The sequence below is a fragment of the Corythoichthys intestinalis genome, chromosome 14 (assembly GCF_030265065.1).
Source record: "Corythoichthys intestinalis isolate RoL2023-P3 chromosome 14, ASM3026506v1, whole genome shotgun sequence".
NCBI lineage: Eukaryota > Metazoa > Chordata > Actinopteri > Syngnathiformes > Syngnathidae > Corythoichthys > Corythoichthys intestinalis.
Window position 1 is genome coordinate 43,095,272 of NC_080408.1, and position 23,231 is coordinate 43,118,502.

Sequence of the window (23,231 nt, forward strand, 5' to 3'; positions counted from 1 at the left end):
ATCTTGCTCACTCAGCTGCATGACACACGCGTTGGGCTTCCTTGATCAGAAGGCGTCCTGTATCTCTTATGCCCATATCTGCTCGTTGTCTTGGCGCTGCAATTTCCATTCATTCCAAGTCTATAATATCATATATATTCAGCTTGTTTTCTCAAACTATGATATAATTGCTATTTATTTTATATTGAGTGCGTTAGAATAATACAGTCAGACAGTAAATATGAAAAAAGGTAACATTTAATTCAAGACACATGAAAAATTAGTGGGAACATTGGTTACAAAACTTCTTGAAACATAGTTTTAACAAACAAACAAAAATACAGTGCAATGGCAGAGAGCTGGTACAGGTCTGTTCACATATCGATCATAGGATGTCGCCATTGTACTTTCAATCCTGTCACCTGACATGGTTAACCCATTATTGCCAAACATATCACATTTGATATACCTAAAATTTCATGATTTTGAGACTAATTCAGAATTTCGACATTTCTTTTTGATTAAAAAAAAAAATGATGGATGCAAGTCAACACATGCATCTGTAGGTTCCATGAGAAAATTAGACAGGATTTAGCAAGGGTTATAGATATTAGAGCGCTTGAAATGTGGAAAAGCGCTATATAAGTATAACACCATTTATTAGACATATTCATTTTGACTTTTCTTTTTACAAATTTGAAAAAAGGTTTCATTAGGACCTTATTTTTCAAATTTTGGGATTCTCTGATAATTGCTTCATGTTGCAGGTATTTAAGGGTTTAAAATATGTTAACTTTTTACACTTTCTTTTGTAGCACGGTTTTGGCCAAGTTGGGGGGGCAGGGGCGAAACAAGAGAAGCCCGGCGAAACAAGAGAAGCACGGCGGCCCGCCAGGCTTAGAAAGCACAGGGGGAATGCTGAGTATGCAGATTAATTACTTTTCCTCTTTTACTTCTTCACACACGAACACAAACAGTATAAACAAACAAAACAGAATCAGAGCCCCATTAATTCACTGGATGCCCCAGTCCCAGTGGACTGGGCGTCTATAGCCGTCAATGGCACTGAAACATAATAATTTCAAATCATCTCCAAACAAACACTTGATGCAAATATTAAGGCAAGATATGACCTACCTGTGACGACTATGTCACAATTAGCAGGTTCAATTTGCACATCATTTCATCAAGCACACTTCACCTTTTATGGCCCCAATCTACAAATTAAGTTTCTAACGACACTACCCTGTAATTTGCAGGAAATTGAAATGGTTCCTAATGAGTTGGTGGGTGTCCCATAGGAAAAGTACTTGTGCCCTCCCCAAATCAAGTCAAGCCCCATTCTGTATGAGACCTACTTCTCAAGACACTCTTACACGAGTACACGTGCAAAAGTCTTTTAGGAAGCTAATTATTATAGCATCAAGTCTCTATTGAGCACAATGTGTTATTAGTCCTGACAAGAACACATTCCCAAAGGCATAGGCTTCTGTACTTTTCTCTTCAGAGGATTTGACTTGTTTTGTTGCAACTTTTTAATCACTAATTGGAGGTCAAGTCAGCAAAAGACTTAGTTGGAGCGTTTGAAAAGACAATAATCTGATATCAATATATGAGCTAGCGTATATTAAACGCATTTCTTGAACAACGACCTGCCATTTATGGATTGTTTTGCTTCGTGTTGGATGCCAAAATTTGAGTACTAGCAAACTTTGGATTTAAGTGGCGTTAAAAATATACCAGTATATACATACTTGTAATGTAAATTTAACACACAAATCACGGTACTTATAATAATTTCTACAGCTCTAAATCGATAAAATTTTCCTATCAAGATTAATAGGATCATTTTATGTCGCTCACAATAAATATGAATATTGTTTGTCAATTGAGCACACTAACAATGCTCATTAAAATGAATTGTGAGTATAATACTTGACACCTCTATTGCACTTCCTTAGAAAACTGCATGCTGAAATTGTTTCATAATTTTTGAATAACCATGACTTATCAGAGAGCAGCGTCGATGTTAATCCTACTTAAAAAAAAGTGGTGTTAAAAGGAAATCATCTTCACATTTTAATAATGCATCAATAGGAATTTACCCTAACATTTTAGTAATGCTTCGTTAAAAGAAAAATATTAACCTTGATTGAACCATTTTATTTCTTTACAATGTATTTTACCCATTTGCTGCCATTGACAGCGATAGATGTCCAATCCATTTTTAGTTATAATCTACCGTAGGGACCATAATAATGTTAAATGGTAATTATGATAAAGCTTACACTTCATAATGATATTGACGGTACATGGGGCGCGGGGCCGATTAATAGAGGGCTTGCATTGTTGGCGAGGCCGTCAAAGCTGACCGAGTGGAATCACAGACGAAGAGCTTTTTTCGTTGAAAGATTCTTGTAAATAAATGCTTGAATCCCTTAATTCTTTATAGATATGGACGTAAAACAGTCTTGATTCTTGGTTAAAAGCAAAAAAAAAAAAACCCCGTGCAGTTAGCATCTATTTTACGTAAATATGTCGAAGTACGATGCTAGTCTGTCAGTCAATGTGGTGGCCGCCAAATGTAAACAGAGCTTTTCCGTTGAAAATTATTGTGAATAAATGCTTAAATCCATGAATTCTTTATAGACATAGACGTAAAACAGTCTCGATTTTTGGTTAAAGGCAAAAAAAAGTGCAGTTAGCATTTATTGTAGGTAAATTTGTCGAAGTACGATGCTAGTCTGTCAGTCTATGTGGTGGCCGCCATATGTAAACAGAGTTTTTTAGATGAAAATTCTTGTGAATGAATGCTTAAATCCCTGAATTCTTTATGGATATGGATATAAAACAGTCTCGATTCTTGGTTAAAAGAAAAACAATAAAATGTGCAGTTAGCATTTATTTTCCGTAAATATGTCGAAATATGATGCTAGTCTGTCAGTCAATGTGGTGGCCACCATATGCAAACAGAGCTTTTCCGTTGAAAATTCTTGTGAATAAATGCTTAAATCCCTGAATTCTTTATAGATATGGATGTTAAATAGTCTCGATTCATGGTTAAAAGCAAAACAAACAAAAAAAGTGTACTTAGCATTTATTTTACGTAAATATGTCTAGTACAATGCTAGTCTGTCAGTGAGTTTTTCCGGTGAAAAGGTTTCTGAATAAATGCTTGCTGAATTCTTTATAGATATGGACGTAAAACAGTCTCGATTCTTGGTAAAAACAAACTAACAAAAAATAAACACGTGCAGTTAGCATTTATTTTAGGTAAATATTGCAAACTATGAGGCTAGTCAATACGGAAATTAGTGGTCGTCAAATGTAAACAAAGAGCTTTTTCCATTGAAAATTCTTGTGAATAACTGCTTAAATCCCTCAATTCTTTATAGATATGGACGTAAAAGAGTCTCGATTCTTGGTTAAAAGCAAAACAAAAAAAAAAAAAAAAAAAAAAAAAAAAAAAACGTGCAGGTAGCGTTTATTTTACGTAAATATTGCGAAGTATAATGCCAATACTGTAGCAGCTAATTTCTCCCATTGATTTTTTTTCACATTGTTTCAAAATGCATGCATGGTACGAAAAATATAATAATTACCTTGAATCTTCCAACAAATCGCTCCTGAGACAATCCTTCCTGTTTGTATGCAGTTCAGCTTTCGTACTTTTTCAACCTAATTCCAGCGTTGGGTCGCTGCATGTGTCGCTGCGACCCATTGCGAATAACTGAAGTGGATTGTGGGATGGCCCCTACTTGAAGGTGCGGCGCACTAAAGGTTGAGTATGACCTGTCAATATCATTAAGAAGTCAATGGACAAAAGAAAATGTATTGTCTTTGCAATATAAATTGTGATACTGCCTATGACTAGAGGTGAAAGAGTTGAATATTGGTGCAGATATTGTGCAGAAAAAGAGCTAGGATTGTTAGAAAAGATTCGTGTGCATGTGTGAGTGTACTTGATTTGATCCATTAGCATGAGACGTGGTCGACATGAAAGGAACATGTTGAAAAGAGACGGCGTATCACTCTAAGATTGAGATCAAGCAGTGAAGGGGACATTTAAGAGACAAAAGAAAAGGGGCACACTACAAGAAAAGGAACGATGCTCTCTGTAGAGGTCTATGCCAGACCCTGCTGTGATGATGAAGCGGGGGCTACACTGTCCACTATGTCCCTGCGCACTGGATGTTGCCATATTTCTGTGACAGACCAGCAGGCGTCAGGGGCGATGTGTCCATCTCCGACCAGCATGTGGATCATTAATGTTCGATGGTGGGAACACAGGAAAACTGCTGTGTCTGAAGCCACGCGTTCATAAGAAGTTATGAAATAATTGGCTTCCATTGACGGCCATAGACATTCAATCCAATTGAACTGGGAGAGGATAGCAGGGAGTGATCGCTGTCAGATCTCCCAGTCCAAATAGATTGTACGCCAATGGCCGTCAGTGGCAGCCAATTACTGTATTTTTCGGACTATAAGCCGCTACTTTTTCTCGAAGTTTCTACACTGCGGCTTTTATAAGGAAGTGGCTTATTTATGGATTTTTATTTTATTTTTTTTTTTTACAAACATGCTTCATATTTTCTTGTTAAAAATAATAAAATTGGATTATTAGACACATTTTCAAAGAATGGCTTTCCAAATTTTGCCATGACATAGCTCTCAGCTGCTAGACTAGCACCGATAAAGCTTGCCTGAAGCTCGTCAGACTTACTCAAAAAACTCAGATGAACATGGCTCCATCTGATACCAGTATGCTGTTAACAGTACAAAAGAAAAAATTTAAATAGATGGCCATCCATTATTTGCTATGACAAGAGAACACAATGCTAGCGTTGATCAGCCATTTTCAAATGGCACTCCGAGGACATTATTGCCACAGTATGCTACAAAACAGCTGCTATATACGTACTAGTAAGGGTTAGCGCTAGCTGTTAGCCGTTTTTAAGAGGATTTTATCCATTTCAAGTTTAGAAGGCAAGGTTAAGTGGATTATCTATCTTTCCAAATGTAGTGAGCTGGTTTTTTTAAAGTCAGTTTGTTTTTAAGCATTCAGACAACATGTGTCGGTGATGTTGATGTGTGTGTTTATCCGGTTAATAAATATATTTTTGATAAATCAAATATCTCTGTGTAACATTTATCTAAATATCCAATGTTAAGAGACACTAATGACTTATAGTCAGGTAAGGCATATTTGTGGATTTATTTCTAAAATTTTGTGAACTTTGGCCAGTGCAGCTTATAATCAGGTGAGCTTTATAGTCTAGCAATTACGTTAGTCCATCACGTTTTACAAAAGGCATGGCAAGGCATGCTGGTAATTCCAGTGACACTTTCTCCCATTATCTCTATCACTCCCATTCCTAAACTATGCGGTGAGTGATTCATTCAAAACAATTATAAAAAGCAATGTTCAAAAGGACATGTAACCCACACAGAACATAGACAAACCAATGCGTTGCATTATTAATTTTAATGAATGATATTATGCTAGCTTAATATAGTCTTTGAAGTTCAAACATTTGCAGATGCTAGAAAATAGATATCTTTAAATGTGTGCAAAATTACAAATGTGCGTGTTCTGTCTACAGTACATTAACATCTTTGTTTTAGCACTTCTATATGCATTTCATTTCAGTGAAAGGTCTGTTTGACAGCAATTAATGCCCAAGACAACTACTCTTATAGATGACTGACTATAATGTAAAAGTCAGTTGCTCAACGTACTCAATATTGTGAATTTTTAAGACCTTTGATAATGGAGATACAAATGTTTAAACGCAAAAAAAAAAAAAAAAAAATGACTGTCCATTGGCACAGCCATCTTATGATGTCATTTAGGCCAATGCAAATACACACTCTTACATTTTAGGAGATGTAAAACAAAGGCTTGATAAGATTGCACTTTCACAAGAGTTTTAAATGCGAAAAGTAACAAAATAACAATAACAAAAGTAAAATTCCTGAGTGTTTCCTCAAACTATGCAGAATTGCACTTTCATTTAAAACAGTGCTCAATTATTTCCTGTTACAACCCCCCCCCCCAGGAAGAGGTAAACGTTCCGCGCCCCCCCAACTCTCTGCCACCACTAAATATACTATAGTATCATTTTTATATAAAACTCTTATTATTATAAGTGCAACTCTGGATAACATTGTGTTCTTTTTAATATTAAAGAAAAATGTAATATAGCTCAACTTACAAAAAAAATGTGAAAAAAAACCCAAAACAAAACACATCCATTCTGTAAAAATACACTCAAGATACATTTTTTGACCGTCTGATGCTGAAAAATAAAATTTAATAAAATCAATAAATAATAATGAATTCAAATTGATTAGCAACATTAACTCATTAGGACAATATGTAAACAATTAGACCGAAAAAACAAAAATTAATACAACAAAAGTACAGTGTCATTGGACAGAGGGACGGTTTTTTGCTGCTGGCAGTATCTGCTCCTTTGCTATGGTGTGGGGTTATTTTGCATCGAGCAGCTTCGTGTGCCACCTTATATGATGCTGACAGTCTTCGCTGGTTTATTGATGTAACACTAACAAAGCGGGAGGATTGTTGGCAATATTTTGCACTTGCTGAAAAAAATAATTCCTGCTGTCCACTGCAAAAGTAAGCAGTCTGGTCTTTCCTCGTCCCCCACTGTACTAAAAGTAAAAAAAAGTCATGCTTCGGTATATTTCCTTTTCTAAGCTTTTCATATCTCCAGAGCTCTTGCTGTGTGCTCTTGTTTTGTTCAAAAATACTGCGCACACGCTAAAAATGAGAGTGGCACTGGCACACACTGGGTGGATGTGCAATTACACTTTATTCTAGTATGACAAAAATGTATGTTCCCCAAGGTCACATGCGCCACCCCCAGCATTGCTCTGTGCCCTCCTGGGAGGGCCCGCCCCAATATTTGAGAAGTACTGATTTAAAAATAAATTAAAATATCTGAGCTGAGCCTCAAACGGTATAAAAAAATAAATAAATAAATGAGGATCTAAATTCAACAAAAAAACAAAATTCCGCTGGCTCAAATGCTATAAAATACCTTTTTTTTTTTTTTTTTTTTTAACCGTGCTCTTTGCAAATCGTTCAAACACATATTCTCGCTCAAAAAACAAACAAACAAACAAACAGTGAAATATACCTATAAACTAAATTACGAATGCATTAAAAAACATATTAGCTCAAACAAAAACACACCTTGTTGGTCTTAACGGGTAGCAGCTGGATTCAGCCATGTTAAATGAGTTATGTCATGTTCATTGTTGCCACTAGAAGGCAGTGTATCCTCCCCAAATCAATAAAACAAACTGCAAACACTTTCAAAACAAACCATTACAACAGCCATTGTAATTAAACGAATCCTCAAAGCAGCAACATTTGATTCAAAGCTTTTTTCTAATTGAATTACTCGAGTTAATTGATTAATCGTTGCAGCACTAATAAACACAAGCACGGGTGCGTGTGGTAATAGGGAATAGGTATGCATGATCTCACAAGGAAGGGCAGCCAATTTGAGATTATCACATTTAATTAGCTAAAATAGAACCAGCATTCAAATGTCTACACCCACGTGGGGCGCCTACTTTCTGGAAATACTGGCTTTTAGGTATCTACATTTTTCTCCACTATTAACACATTAGGAAAAGAATATTCGGTGACTTTACAATTTATTAAACATTATTCTTTCACCTGGGATGGACTTTGTAAAGATGTTATTTTTCTTTTTCACTAACGTAGGGAGGCAGCTGTCATAATCCTTCATCAATTAACTAAAAAATGTACTGTATTATGGCATAATCATTATCATGATATAAAATGGCACAAACCATTAGGATTTTTTTTCACCGCGCAAAAACAAAAAACTAACACAATTCCAGTTTCCAGTTAAACGTCAGCGTTTCGGCCAGCGCATAATGGCATGCACATGCCCAGTCATACACAATGAAAAATCCCGCAGACAGCACCCATACTCCAAACAGGTATACCTGTTTTTTCAGGGTGCATAAGCCCTCTAAATTGCAGCACAGTAACCCCCATACATCACTAAACAATGAGGATTTTCTATTAGATTTGAGCTGGCAGGAGAAAGGCTGAGAGAGAGGAGTGAGGCAGAGAGTTGCCTTCATTTAAACTGTTCTGCACTGAGGCTTTTCAATTTGATTATGAGGCTCCATTTCATAGAGGCTGGATGCCGCGTGCCATTCAGAATGAAATTGAGCCATTGGTCGGCTGGACAGGCAACCTCCCTCTGTCTCCGCTGTGGCAGCAACAGCGGCCTGCCGTGCTCTTCTGTTGTCCGTTAACTCGGATTTCAGCGGGAATGCGAATAGTCATAGAAGCCGCCTTAGTGCCTTGGAATGTGTATGAGGGCTTCGGCTGTAATGTCTGTGAAAGCTCCCCGCCTGGATTTAAAGACAAAATTGTGTATTCTTGTTATAAATATTTTCAAAATTCACTCTTATTATAAGGCCTTTTTTCGTTACTGGTCAAAAGAAACGAAAATAGACAATATCAATCATTTTATTCACGACTGACTTGACCTGGATAAATGACAAATGACCACTGGCAAGTGGTAACTATAGCAGAGGATGTAACAGCAGACCTGACCCCCTGTTCATTTAACATTTACCTTCTTGTAACATTCTCTCAAGCCCCCATTTTGGCCCTTGAGTGTCACAACATGGCCTTATTACGCTGATGTATCACCATGTACAGTAACTGGTCATTGGAAACCACATTACAGATACAATATTGCGCTTTGTGTTCGGAAAAGATTTCCCTTTTACTGCATAGCCTTTAAGGAGTCAATAATGTTAACTAACAATTAACATTTTGAAGGGGTTGAACCTATCACCTCTTTTAGACGCCATCTTGAAGTATCATTAACCTCTTGCTCAAACCTTTTGATAAAATAACATTGCTTGACATTCATTTAAGCATTTAAATATAAATGTGCGCGATTCATAATACAAAGTTTACGTGGAAAAATATAAGGTAAAATATTAAATGTAAGGGTTCAATTACGTTGCCCTCCTAGTCATGTAAATCTGCATTACAAAAAAAAGGTGAAACTTTATGATTGTACGATTTTAGTTTTAGTACTCTCTTTTCATAATTAGGGCCCGAGCACCAATTGTGTGAGAGCCCTATTGTATTGCAAAGAATTATTAATGTTCTTTTTTCAGGGCAAATGAAAATGGCCAATTTTGAGGCTTTAACATGCTCGAAAACTCACCAAAATTTGCACATACATGTGGCTTGGCTTCAATAATTTTGCAACCTTGTGGCAAAACGTAACAAAATGGCTCAGTGGCGCCTCCTTGAAATGTTCAAAAAGGCCTCTTCTACTAAATTTTTTCAACATAAAGCGATGAAATTTGGGGAGTCAATACCTTTGCCCAGTGCAAAACTGATCCAAAAAGTCTCTTGCATCAATATTCCAAACCCAACAGGAAATTGGGTATTTTGGATTAAATGCTAACTTTTTATCGATTTACAGGTTGCACATTTGAGACTTTGGCGCCTAGGGAGTTAGTTGGATCCTACTCAAAATTGGTGAGACTGTTCATGAGACATATGAAATCTAAAGTTACCAAAATTGTGAGTTTCCATTCACGGGCGTGGCTTGGGCAGGGTGCCAAAGTCGGCTTTTTTTTTTTTAGGTGTGTGTGTGTGGGGGGGGGGGGGGGGGGGGGCAAAACGCCAAATTCAGTAAATGACTAATAACTCCTTGATCCAAGGTTAAATCTTTTTCATATCTAGCACGCATGTGAGGTATCCCAGCCTGAACACGACTGCATTGAAATATTACCCGTTCGGCCTGGCGCCCCCTGCTGGGATTAGGGAAACGCCCCTTTTCACTACACAGCCTCCTCCTCCAAGGGAAAAAAATTAATTCGACCTCAAACCCGCATCGGGGAGCCTTAAGACATGTGTTCAGGCGCCTAAAGAAAAATATTGAGGTTTCATTGAAGCAGAGGGGTCCAAACAGGAAAAAGATCGTCGCCATTTTGTCTGACCACAAATTTTGAGCGATCATAACTTAGCAGATAAAACTTCTGATATACAATATATCTTCACCAAACTTCCCGTGCTTGTTGAGAGTCGTACCCTGAAGGGTCCAATAGGAGTCATTTGCATGAACCCTACAGCGCCAAATTGTGGCAACAGAAAGTCACTCAGTTTACCTATACATGTCCAGTTCTGTTCAGGTTGGTCAGTGTAGTTACAAGACCCTTTGTAATACTACATTTAAGGCCCATGTCCACACGTCTCTGTCTGTTGCTGTGACGACCCTTTGTTCGCCATTAAAAGGAAGTAGATTTCTTCAGGGACTTAGGCAGCTACGAAACTTAGCACACTTGGTCGAAATGGGCCAATTACAAGAATAGTTTTGGCTTTGATTAAGGGCGTAGCTGCACAGCTCAGTAGCACCTCCTTTTTGCAGGACACCATTTAATAAGTTTTATTTATTTATTTATTTATTTTTTATCATAGATGTATGAATGTATTTCTGATCCCAAAATAAAAGGGGAGTTTCGAGCATGTTAGGTGCTCATGAAATAATGAGAGGGAGACAATCTGCTACTACCCTGACCTGCATGCCGTCTGAGTTGCATGACTTCTGAGTTGCCTCAAAATGTGAGGGCCTGTTCAGTCATGATTGCAGACCTAATTATTATGATTTGTGACCACATTTTCGGACCAATTCATCGAGAAATTTAAGAAATTCAAAATGGCTCATGTACTTTTTTCTCCCACTCAATGTGGACAGAAGTAATAAAGTTCAACATTTATATTTTTCAGTCTCAACTGTTTTGGGAGCAGATCAAGGATGGAATGGGGAAAAAAAATACTCTGACTGCCTTTTTATGAACCAGACCTGGTCTAAAAATTACCTAATTCTACATTGACCACAGTTATTTCGGCATACCATGTAACACCATGTGATGTTTGAACTGTAGAAAACACATCAGGAGCAGCAAAACTACCATATCAAGGAGACCTACAGCAATCTTAACATGCTCAATCGGCCTATGTTGATTGGCAATCTACAGCAAACACTAATAAGATCATTGATTTCAAGGCAGGCAGTTTGACTTGAAGACACATATTTACATTTCCTCTAAGTGAACCACAAATGCTATGTGTTTACGGTACTTTTAGGTTGTAAAAGAGAAGAAATATCAAATAACCCCTATTAGAAGGAAGTCGTGTCAAGCTTCAGCTTGAATGTTTATACATAACGTAATCTTACCTCAAGCAAGGGAGGGTGATTTAATCTCATTCATACTCTCCAAACCAATATATCCAGTAGAATTGACTAGGCAAAATAACCTCTCTGGTCTTGTGAGGTTTTCAGTGATTGCAACTAAGACGCAACTGCAATACTATGAAACGTTCATAATGATTGCAGTAAAAGCATTTTCTGTCTGCTTCAAAGTTGGGCTTTCTGTCAAAGTCTAGAACAATATTAAACACATTTACATATCAAGAGCATCGGAGAAGAGAGCAAATCGTGACTAAAAATACTCCAGGTGGTATGATAGAGATATTTACTCCTTACCCTTGAGCAATATTCTTGGAAACGTACAACAAAAGGAAAAGTGATGTTTACACGGTGGATGTGACACATCGAAAAGACTGACAGGCAGAGCTACTGTGCATCTAGGAAACAGCTAATGTGCTCTTAAAGACATTTGAAATATTTATGCCAAAATTGATTAATGCAGCTTTACCCAATCGCTATCAATGAAATGATAAATGATGGCAGTTTAATTTTCACAGCCAAGGGTACACTTGAGAAAGTATTAGTTAACCACACCAAACTTTCATTTCGGTTCAGCTACTATACTTCTGTTTATGAACAACAGAAATGTCTAAATTTCCTTCAAATGCTAAAGTGTTTTGGACAAATGGACTGATTTAACACATTGACTGCCATTGACGGCATTAGACGTCCAATGCATTCCGACTGGGCGAGACTAGACCTCCGTGAAGTTGGCCCCCCATCCGACGCAAATTCATAGAAAAAAATGTCTTTCATTTGTGCTAGGATTGTGCTGAAATGTTTATCATTTGTGCTGCTATCGTTTATGAGATGTTAACAATTCTTTTATAGGTCAATCTGAGGTCAACCAGCCCCTCATTCGGAGTAAAAATGGCTAAAAATTGTGTCAATTGTTTGTCCAACGTTTGTGCTGTAAAAAATTACATTTGAGCTGCTATCAATTTTGAGATATTGAGATATAAATTTTGAATGATGATGCATACACTTCACTATCAGTTGACGGGACACGGCGCTTGGGGCTGATCCGTAGGGGGCCTATTTTCAAAAACTTAAAACTAAATATTTTCAAAACCATAGCTTCTAGCAACCTAAAACCAAAACAGGCACCTCCCTTAAGCATATATGAGTCTCCAAAAGCAGAGACATCATAAAATTTAAAGTCGTTCCCCAATAAAATTATGATTTATTATTTTTTATACAAGTATAACAAAACTTAAAATAGCTATAAAACTCTCAAATTTTACGCTAGATGCACAAGAAACAAACCAAATGCAGAGATAATTACCTGTATTTTCAGGACCAATAGCAACATTTAACATTATATAAGTTTTTGCCCAAAATAGCAACTTCATTTATTTTATTTAGTAAGTTTTCAACAGCTAATAAATCACTCAATTTTCACATCAGAAACTTAATACTTGAGGAAAGCATGCAGAATAATCTTAATTCCCTCAACAAAATCAAAATTTGCATTTTTCTATAAACAATTAACAACTTATTTAGGTCAAAATTCCAATGTTACTATTAGCTCAGCACGAAGGCACTTCTTGCTGACTATCTGTCCCTCGTCGTTTTTAGATTGAAATGTTACATATAATAAAACATGTAAACAGCGATGTTTTGGATGGACGCAGAATTGTCTAAATTACTACTTTTTTTTTGCCCAAAAATGGGCACTTGGCCGAAAATTGAGTGTAATAGGTACACGCTGGTCTGTAGTGTGCGGTGCGTGGAAACCTCCCTCCCGATGCCTTCAAGTGGGTGCGCTGGCAGCTAAAGCTGCTAGCCCGGGCTTTTCGTTTAGTGGTCAGAGCATCCACTTGCCATGTAGACAAGTCCTGATTATAGTACAGTCTAGATTCTTAGTTAAAGGCAAAAAACAGGTTATCGCAGTTGCTGCCGCAGTTATCCTTAATTTTACGTAAGTATTTCGAGCTAAAGTTACGCTATTGTGTAATTTAATGTGGCGGTGGCCGTCACAAAACAAAGAGCTTTTTAAGTTGAAAGTGCACACATGAGGCTCTTGAACTTGACTCCTCGATCAAATCACCCTCGAGACAATCCTGCCTGCTTGTACACAGTAATACATTCGTCCTGTTTCCACCTGAATCCGGCGTTTGAATGCAGCGTGTGTTTGAGCTTATCACAGTAAAAACCAACTCAGCTCTGCCCAGATCGGCCCACAACGGGAAGGCGTGGCGCAATGTTTGTGGGAGCTGTCTTGTCAACTGATAGTGAAGTCTATAGATGATGTCACGCAGCCCCCCATTTATTGCAAAATGGAGCTGAAACCAAAAATAGTTAATTGCCCTATGAAGAGTTAAAATGAAATATGGTGAGTTTACGCCCCAGTCTGCTCACCATCTATTTCTATATTTCCCCTCATCCAAACCCATAGTTCACTTACTACAGTCTTCACTGTGTACAAGGGTCCTAATGGCACAGATTAAAAGGCAATTTAATACATAAAAGGGGATTAGAAACACTATGGGCTGCACTAATCCTTAACCTTCAGTCCTGTTCTCATAGAACCACAATATGCACACGACGATAGCATCACAGGACCAGAGTTACTACATTTCCATTAGGGACGTCCTTCTTTATTCCCACCGGCACATTTAAAGGCATTAGGGATGCTCTGTCGGGGCTAATAAGAGGACCAGTGGTGCCATCATACACACTAACTTGTTTCAGAAAAGCACTCTTCCATGTGAAGTTTCCATAACCCATTTAGACAATCTGCCCTACTCTCTGTAGAATAGATGGTGTCCTAACCTTTGCTTTGTATGGATGGAGTTTTTTTTTTTGGTCTTTTGTCTGCAGAATTGGAAAAGACCCTTTCAAAAAGAAATAGTACAATCATTATGATCCTTACAGGAAAACTGTTTAAGAATTTAGAGCGCCAAATTAACAAATATTGCCTAATCAGATTCTTTCCTGCATGGGAATCTCAGTGCTATTCAATTATATTTGCAGAGAAATCTGCGGGATCCCGCATCAGGTCCCCGCAGCATGCCTGATTTGAGAAGGTCCTTTCCTCTGTGTAGAGGAGCCTGCTGTTCCTCTCAGCAGGGTAAGGCAGGAAACAGGGTCACGCCGAGCATCAATCTTTCATATTCTAAATTCGTGCAGTGCAAAGATTCAATTTTCTGCACTTTAGTCGCCACTATTGGTTATATACAGTGGGTTTATTTATACATTAAGGCGCATTCAATATTTATTTCTTTTAAAGCAAGTTTGATAAATTTTTACTTCCAGCACGCAACCTGTCCTTAGAACGTGCATTAAACTGACAGCGGTTATTAAACAACCAGTGTTATTACAAATTACTTGAAAAAGTTATTTAATTACTGATTACTGATTACGCCTCAAAAAAGTAATCAAGTTAATTTACTGATTACTTCATTATCAAAGTAACTAAGTTACTTTAAAAATAATTTATCAGTTACTTTTGACCAATTTTTCCCCCTTTGCCGCCTCAACATATGAATGACAACAGAAAAATGTCATCGCATGTAATTGACCTTCTGATTATTGAATTTAAAGAGGAAGATCAGAAGTTTTCACATAAGGCTTAATATTCGAGTTAGCGGAGGTTTAATGGTTTAATTAGTCGATGGAGTTGATTTCAACCGCCATTGACTCGTGCTTGCTTAGTCACTCCGGAGCCCTGAAACTAACAAATAACTGTTAAACTGCATGTAATTTGTTGTAATCAACTCCACCGACTAATTGAACCTTGCTAACTTGAAGATTAGGCCTAATGTCAGAAATTTAAATTTTCGGGTTAGGGTTAACAGCATGCATTAGCAGTGCCAATGTAAAAAACAATGCAAATTGACTGCACAATAATCAACAACACACAAATGAATTGCACAATCCAATAAACACAAAGGTGGGGGCGAGCACGGATGCGCGCGCACAACCTGGAAGTACATCGTACACACTCGCGGTCAATTTGGCCACGAAACTTAGCGGCAACTAAGCACTTTACACTCAGACTTACAACACATCCCAAAGATGCTAAACGAACACGTCACCTCATGGCATAAATGTGCAACACGAATGGGATGTAAACAATGCTTGCCAACTTGGAGCGATGACTACCCTCCGTTGCAATGGCAAAGCTACGAAACAACCGCGCATGTAGGGGGTCCAACCTGTTGCTGGAACCCTCCAGAATGAAGGAAAATACTCATGTTAACTCATTTCCTTCCAAAATCGTATAAATACGTTCTATTTTTAATTGTTTCAGTGTCCCAAAAATGTATTTATACATCTTTTACGTTTTTTCGATAAGAGGCATCTCTAGTTTCTGATGCACCTAAACTGCAATGCACAAAGCTCAAAACCCATTTTAAAGCAATAAAACTGGCCACTGACGGGCAGTAGCGCATTTTGTAAGAACTCATCTCAGGCCAAGAAAGGAAGTGAAGAAAAATAGTCAGGAAACGGAAGTTGGAGGAATCTTGTAAAGACGCGTGAGAAAAATGTGGAGAACAATCGGGACAAAAAAAGGCAAACGACCCTGGAGGAGTGTTTTCAAAAGAACATGAAACCATCGTCAAAGAAGGATTAAAAAAAATCTATCTTGATGAGACAGACGGTGACGACCACAACAGCATCAGGTTCCACACGTGTTCTGCGGAGCTCACGTTGCGTTACTCCTGAGCCCGACGTTGAAACCAATGATGAAGATGATGAAAAAAGTAAAACCGATCTTGATCCGGACTCATCAGATTACTGGGAGCCCCCTCATTCAACCGGGAGCAGCCAAGAGCCTTTCCCATTGTTATGTGCGCAAATAGTTCAACAGTTCAATAGTTTAGTTATGTGTAAATAAATTGTTACTTTGCAATCAAAAGCTCTATTTGTCTTGTTGATTATGTTATTTTGTAAAAGGAAAACATTATTCAGATGTTTGGGATGTGACTAAAGCAAAAAATAGCTGCGTTAAAGTCAAAGTTATGTTTGAAATGTATGCTTTCACTAAAAGCTCAATTTCTCTGTTTTTTTTCATCAGAAACTGGAAAATTGCTCAAACTAAGCTATTTTCTAATGCTGATTTCTAAAGAATGGAAAAAGATTTGACCTTACTTTTTTCCTGCTGAAAGAAGAGAGCCTAATCTTTCTTTTGGTGGGTTCCATGTTTATATAGCAATAAAATACAATTTTCTGTGGGCCTAGCAAAATCAGTCAAAATCCAGTAAAACGGCCAGGAGCGAAGGGCCTTGCTCCGGTGAAAATGGCTGAGAGTGAATGAGTAGATCGACATTCCCTCACACATCTCAAAAGGTGGCTGCACTCGGCTCGAATGTGCACCGAGCTTGCACACGCCTTTCTGTCCCAAAACACTTGGTGCGTGTGACTCGAGACCAAAACAGGAAGTACGTGTGAGCGGTTACCATGTAAACAAACACATCATGGGAACCTTTCTAGCATTTTCTTTTCAATAAGCTCTTTATACTTGACTACAATATTCTTCATTCTACATACATTATGAGGCAATAACAAAATAGTAATGCACAGACACTAAGGAAACTAACTTTAATCAGATTACTGGTTCAGAAAAATGAATGCGTTAGAGTACTCTTTACTGTAAAAATGTAATCAGATTACAATAACACCTTACTGACAACACTGTGACCAACGATAGCATAAATAGTGAAATAAGAATTTAGTGGCGACCCATGCCTTTTTTAGCTCACAGATAACTTTTAAAATTTTAAGGTGACAATTTATTTTAGTACCAATGATAGGAATACACATCTGATTAATTGTTAACCAGTTCAAAATAGATTGGATTTTTATTACCGTCAATAGCAGCTAAGGATTTATTATAAGGACCTTTCCCAAAAAAACGTTTATAATTACCAATAAATGCCACCAGATGGTTGTTAAACACTAGCCCACCAGGCTTATAAAGCACTGGGGGAACCCGGGAATGGGTATCCTCTATTGTAATAATGATTTACCTGAGTTCTCCAGGTTACCTGTTTAATCTTTTCCTGTTTTTTTTTCCCAGTTGCGTGACACTGGCAGTAGTTTGCGACTCACAATTGCCTTCAGACATGGGACGATATCCCAGGAATAACCCAGGTTGGACACTTTCAAGACTTGTTGGCGACTTGGCGATCTGTGTGCAGGGGTGGTAGGGGACGGGATTTTATAACCCGGACATGACATTTTTGGTCAGAATCGGCAACAAACACACATTTCCAAAGATGGACGATGGACCGTCTCTTCCTCAGCTCAGTTGATGAATAGGATGTTTGTTTACCGTATTTTGTCTTTTTGCCAAAAAAGAGGAAATGACAATCGACCCACCATGATATTTATGTCATCAGATTTCGCGCTGTGACCCGAAAATAAACGGGTGCTTTCACACATGCCGCGTCCTGCGTAAGTCCCAGACATTATACTAGGGTGCAACCCGATAAATGTCCGCATAATCTCCGCGTCAGTCGACCCAGGAAATTCGCTTTCACACATAAGGGCTACTTGTTTAAATCCCGGAATTTAAATGGTGTTCAGGTATGAATGAAAGGGTCTAATGTGAGGCAAAGAGCACTGTGTATGAGAAATGCGGCTTTGACAGCTCAACGTTTGTTTACGGAAACGTTCAAAGTCCTGCTTTCCGCTCACGAACTGTGGTTTGGCAAGCCCAGATGTACAGCTTTCTTTTTATTTATAGTTGTGTACGTCTTCCTTCTCACAATCGATTTTAACTCTCTTTTTTACCTTTCAGGCCACTACTGAAAAGAAGAAGCTGAGCCATGCTGGATCCAAGCCCTCCCTCTCCGAGAGCAGCGGCCGACTCCCTCAGATAGCCATGAACACCTGCAAGTACAATGGCGGCGTGGTGAGACCACTCGTGGGCAGTCTGGCGTCCTCGTCGCGCCGCAACCTAGCGGAGCTCGACTCGGAAACGCAGCCCCTGCAGACGCTGCACAGCTCTGGCTTGGAGGTGGTGGTGTCCAAGGGTAATGGCGGAGAAGACCCCAGTAAGGCGTCCAATGAGAGCCTCGTCAGGGAGGGCAGCGGGCGTGGCGGAAGCAGGGCACCTCAGAAGAAAAACAGGGACATTGGCTACAAGCTTGGCCACCGGCGGGCGCTGTTTGAGAAGCGCAAGCGGCTTAGTGACTACGCACTCATCTTTGGAATGTTTGGGATTGTTGTCATGGTGACGGAGACTGAATTATCATGGGGGGTTTACAATAAGGTATGTTGTGCACACTTTTGGTAGATAAAGTGTTATAAAAGTTTAAACAAACACACCCGGACTGAGTCAATTTTAAGATGAGCCCAGCAGCCCGCCAGGCTTATAAACCCCTGGAGGTGGGAATGTGAAATACAGCCTTTACGTATTTTCAAATTAGTCTCTTGCGAGACAAATCACAAAATACTATATTACTGCTGATTAAACATGGTACATGTTTGCGTGTCTGTATGCTAATTTTGAGTTCAACCCTTACAGGTACAGTGGTCACTACAGCATTTCAAAAGTTGACACTCTCGACCTTTAACCTTTTATAGAGCAGAGTGCCTATTTTTAGTAAATTAAAAAATTACTTTCTGTTTTTTTGACACTTAAGATCCTTAACCATTTATAAGACAAGTGAGTATTTTTTGGTCATTTAAAAAACTATAATATATATCAGCAAATATTATTATCGTATTAATTATTACTATAAATCATTAATGTACTTTTTATTTCAATTTTTATAAATATAAATACATTGACTTTATAAATTAATACAATGTTAATAAAAGCGATTTAATATGGCACCGATTAACACTCTAATGCTACTAGTATATCATTTATTTATTTGATAGGGACAGTACACAATAATGCACAACTATTTAGACAAGTAAAACTACAGATACAGGGGCAAAAAATAAAAAAACTTAAGTAAAAGTACAAGTACCTAAGAAAAAATGTATGCAAGTAAAAGTGCAAAAGTACTTGCTTTAAAATGTACAAGTAAAAAGTAAAAGTATTTTCTCCCGATGCAAAAATGAGAATGACAGGCCAGACCTTTCATCAAGTCATTACCAGTATTTATGATTCTTTTTCTTCTTTAGCTTAATAGGGGTTTGCAAGCAATTATCAGGTGCATATCCCACCTACTGTATAAGTGTGTGCAGTACTCATCTGAAGGCGCGCTGCTCTCATTGTTGGTTTTTAAGTGGTCAATATCTTGTTCACCTACCTAATCTTGCTTCTATTCGTGTTGCTGTCTCTAGTGCTCAATTACGGTATAGTTGCACGGGGCTTATCAATTCCGTCGGCATAAAAACAAAACTATCAATTCACAATGAGAAAAAAAAAAAAAAAGTAACATGTAACGTAGGCGACAATTTTGCAATTCGTTTTGCAAAATGGAGTGAAGTAGATGTAAAAAGTACCACTTCATATTTGTACTCAAGTAAGGTACAGATGCACAAAAAATTTACTTAAGTACTTTACTTTGTTATATTCCACCATTGATAACAGTTAAAGCCCAGACAAGGTTCCCTAAGCCCTGACGAGTAGAAAAACATAAGGAGGCACTGAGCTCTGTATTGCAAACTCCTTGAACCTCTGGCAGGTGGATTAATTGGTTTACTCAATGTTATTCCAACAGGGACATCTTAAAACAATTTGAGACGTTGGAATGTCTTGAGAACATGTTGCCGACCTGAAGGGCAAAGCAATATAGTTGATTGCTAAAAATATCTTTTGTAATCAAGACCGTTGAAGGACACATTGTCCGACAACAGAGAAGAAAATGTTGCCTCTTGTTGTTTTTGTCATTCAGTGTCCTTATTGTAATAACCACATGATCACTGTCCTGTGGTAGCTTTCAAATGGCACTTATTTTCTAGATCTATGGCCTTAATGCGCATATATGCACACATGCAACCACTGCAGCTCTGGCATCCAGCTGGTGTATTTATCACCAGTACCGCTCTCTGTGGTGAGGCTCTGCTAATGCTAGCCTTGCCTTTTTTGCACCTGCCATTAAATGGAAAGTCCCCCTGTTAGTGCTGTCCTTTGATTAATTGCTGGTTTAGATGGCGGCTAACAGCGTTTGTGGATAATATCAGGCTGCACCTACACCTGCTGCTTCATTGTTTAGCGACAGCCTGTCCATGGTGTTTGTGTGTAAACCCCATTATCTGGCCTCACTTAGACTTTTACGCTAATAAGTAGTGTGTGTAGTGCATGTGTAGAGGCTCGTCGCTGTGTATTGCCCACTTTCTGTGTCTCTTGTCCTCATGTGCATTTATATAAGTACATTTATTCTCCTTGTCTAAGGCAGTAATGGAGCCATTTGTTTCCACTGCCATCCCCCTTTTTTAATCTATAGGAGATCTGGGTGTGAATATGCTCCCCTTTTAAACTTGTCATTTACTGCTCTGTCACACATCTGTTTGGTTAAGCAGCAATATGTAACAGAATAATTAGGGATTTAGGAAAAGCAAGTTCTCTATTATGAGATTGTAAATTTTGTAGGTTTCCCCCAGAAAACCTGCCAGAAAAAGCCTGGTGGTAATGTGTGTTATTATAAGTTATTTATTAATAAGACTAAGTTTTTAAAAAATGCAGTCTAGAAAAACAGTTTTACCATACAATTCAGTGTTTCAGGCAAAGAGCTGGGAGAGGTTTGTTCCCATGAGACCACAAAATGTCACAGTTGTGCTTTTAACCCAGATGTGGTTAAAATGCGGTTTAAATATGTGCACTTTTGATGCTTTTTTTATAAAGCTGTGTTTAAGCCTTGGGAGGAGGGCAAGAGAAGCCCGGGGGCATAGGCGGACTTTGACTATTGTGAGAGGGGGGCAAAACATGTTGATGACCCAGAAACACAATGTCAGCCACAAAATTAACTTACAATATATTTATTTACACTGCTGGCCAAAAGTATTGGCACCCCTGCAATTCTGTCAGATAATGCTCAATTTCTCCCAGAAAATGATTGCAATTACAAATGCTTTGGTAGTAACATCTTCATTGATTTTGCTTGCAATGAAAAACCACAAAAAAGAATGGAAAAAAATCATTGTCATTTTACACATTTTACTCTTGGCCAGCACTGTATGTATACAGTATACCAAGGGCGTAGGTTTGGTCTCAACATTGGGACGATATTATAGCGTAACATGCATGTACACTTTTTGCTGGGGACGGACAGATTGGGTAAAGGGGAGTCAGGGCTACATTTTTCACTAATAGGAACGTAATTAATTGATAGGCTATATGATCAATGCAAAATAAATCTGTATTGACATACACTAACTTTCATATGTATTGTTTCAGATGATACACCGTTCCATTCAAACCTTTGTTTTCAAAAACTACTTAATGCCTGGATTTTATTAGGAAATTCGAATTGCAATATTTGAACAGAACCTAAATTATAGTGACATGCATAATAGATACAAACTTGTGTATTTCTTAACTATCAAAGAATAAAAAAAACAACAACATTTCTCTCAAGACCACTCAACATAGTCTAAAATTAAATATAACTGAAAAAACTTTTAAGTCAGGGTATAACAAAAAATAAATAAATAAATAAATAAAGATAAACACTTCTGCTTTTGTCCAAAATCACAGCCAAACTTAACAAAAAAAAAAGAAAACTTTTTACCTCGATTATGATTAATGTATGATTATCTGAAACAATGCAAATAAAAATATTTTTAAATGAATAAAGTACTAAATAAATAAATACATTTTAAATAAATGCAAGTCATCAGACAATCATAAATGCATTTGATGGGAAAAAAAGGACCGGCACATTCAGTAAGTGAAAAGGGGTAAAAAAAAAAAATCAGTCAGAAAGTTATGAAAATAATTCACTTTATAATGTTAGAATCAACTATATACTTACAACATATAGGGTTAGGGTTAGGAAGGCAATCTAAATTACCTCTACAGTGGTATGAAAAAGTATCTGAACCTTTTGGAATTTCTCCATTTCTGCATAAAATCACCACCAAATGTGATCTGATAATAGTCAAAATCACACAGATGTGAAAACAGTGCCTGCTTTAACTAAAACCACCCAAAGGTTTTCATATTTTAATGAGGGTAGCTTGCAAACAATGACAGAGGGGGGAAAATAAGTAAGTGAACCCTCTGCCTAAGGAGACTTAAAGAGCAATTGAAACCAATTTTTACCAAACAATTCAAGTCAGGTGTGTGCCCAATCACTGATGAGTGGTTTAAAGCTGCCCGGCCCACTATAAAACACACACGATAAGAATTGTCTTGATGAGAAGCATTGTCTGATGTGCATCATGGCTCGATCAAAAGAGCTGTCTCAAGACATGCAATCAAGGATTGTTGATTTGTATAAAGCTGGGAAAGGATACAAAATCATCTCTAAAAGTCTGGATGTTCATCAATCAACAGTCAGAGAAGTTGTCTACATATGGAGAGAGTTTGGCACTGTTGCTTCTCTACCAAGGAGTGGCCGTCCACCAAAGATGATGCCTGCACAGAATACTATGAGAAGTAAAAAGAACCCTTGAGTGTCTGCTAAAGACTTACAGAAATCACTGGCACAGTCAAATTTCTCTGTGCACACATAAACTATATGTAAAACTATGGCCAAGAATGGTGTTCATGGGAGGACTCCACGGAGGAAGCCACTGCTGTCTAAAAAAAAAAATGTTGCTCTTTTAATGTTCGCAAAAAGGCACTTGGACACTCCGCAGAAGTTTTGGCAAAATATTTTGTGGACTGATGAAACCAAAGTTGAATTGTTTGGGAGTAACACACAGCGTCATGTGTGGAGGAAAAATGTAACAGCTCACCAACATCAACACTTCATCCCCACCGTGAAGCATGGTGCAGGCAGCATCATGATTTGGGGCTTTCCTGCTGCCTATGGGCTTCGACAAGTTGCAATCATTCATGGAAGAATGAATTCAAAATTTGATCAGGAT

At 37.9% G+C, this 23,231-nt stretch overlaps 1 protein-coding gene across 6 annotated transcripts in view; it reads left to right on the forward strand.

The window, feature by feature from the left end:
* Positions 1–23,231, forward strand: part of kcnn1a (potassium intermediate/small conductance calcium-activated channel, subfamily N, member 1a) — a 190,571-nt gene that overhangs the window by 80,085 nt on the left and 87,255 nt on the right. For 4 of the 6 annotated variants that reach the window (XM_057856876.1, XM_057856872.1, XM_057856873.1 and 1 more), the window contains exon 2: positions 18,040–18,513. In XM_057856876.1, coding sequence (XP_057712859.1) covers positions 18,124–18,513 — 390 coding nt within the window. In that variant the 5' untranslated portion in view covers positions 18,040–18,123. Of the gene's footprint in view, positions 1–615; positions 902–16,675; positions 17,391–18,039; positions 18,514–23,231 lie in introns of those variants that run through there. The other 2 variants (XM_057856875.1, XM_057856877.1) reach the window with 2 other exon arrangements.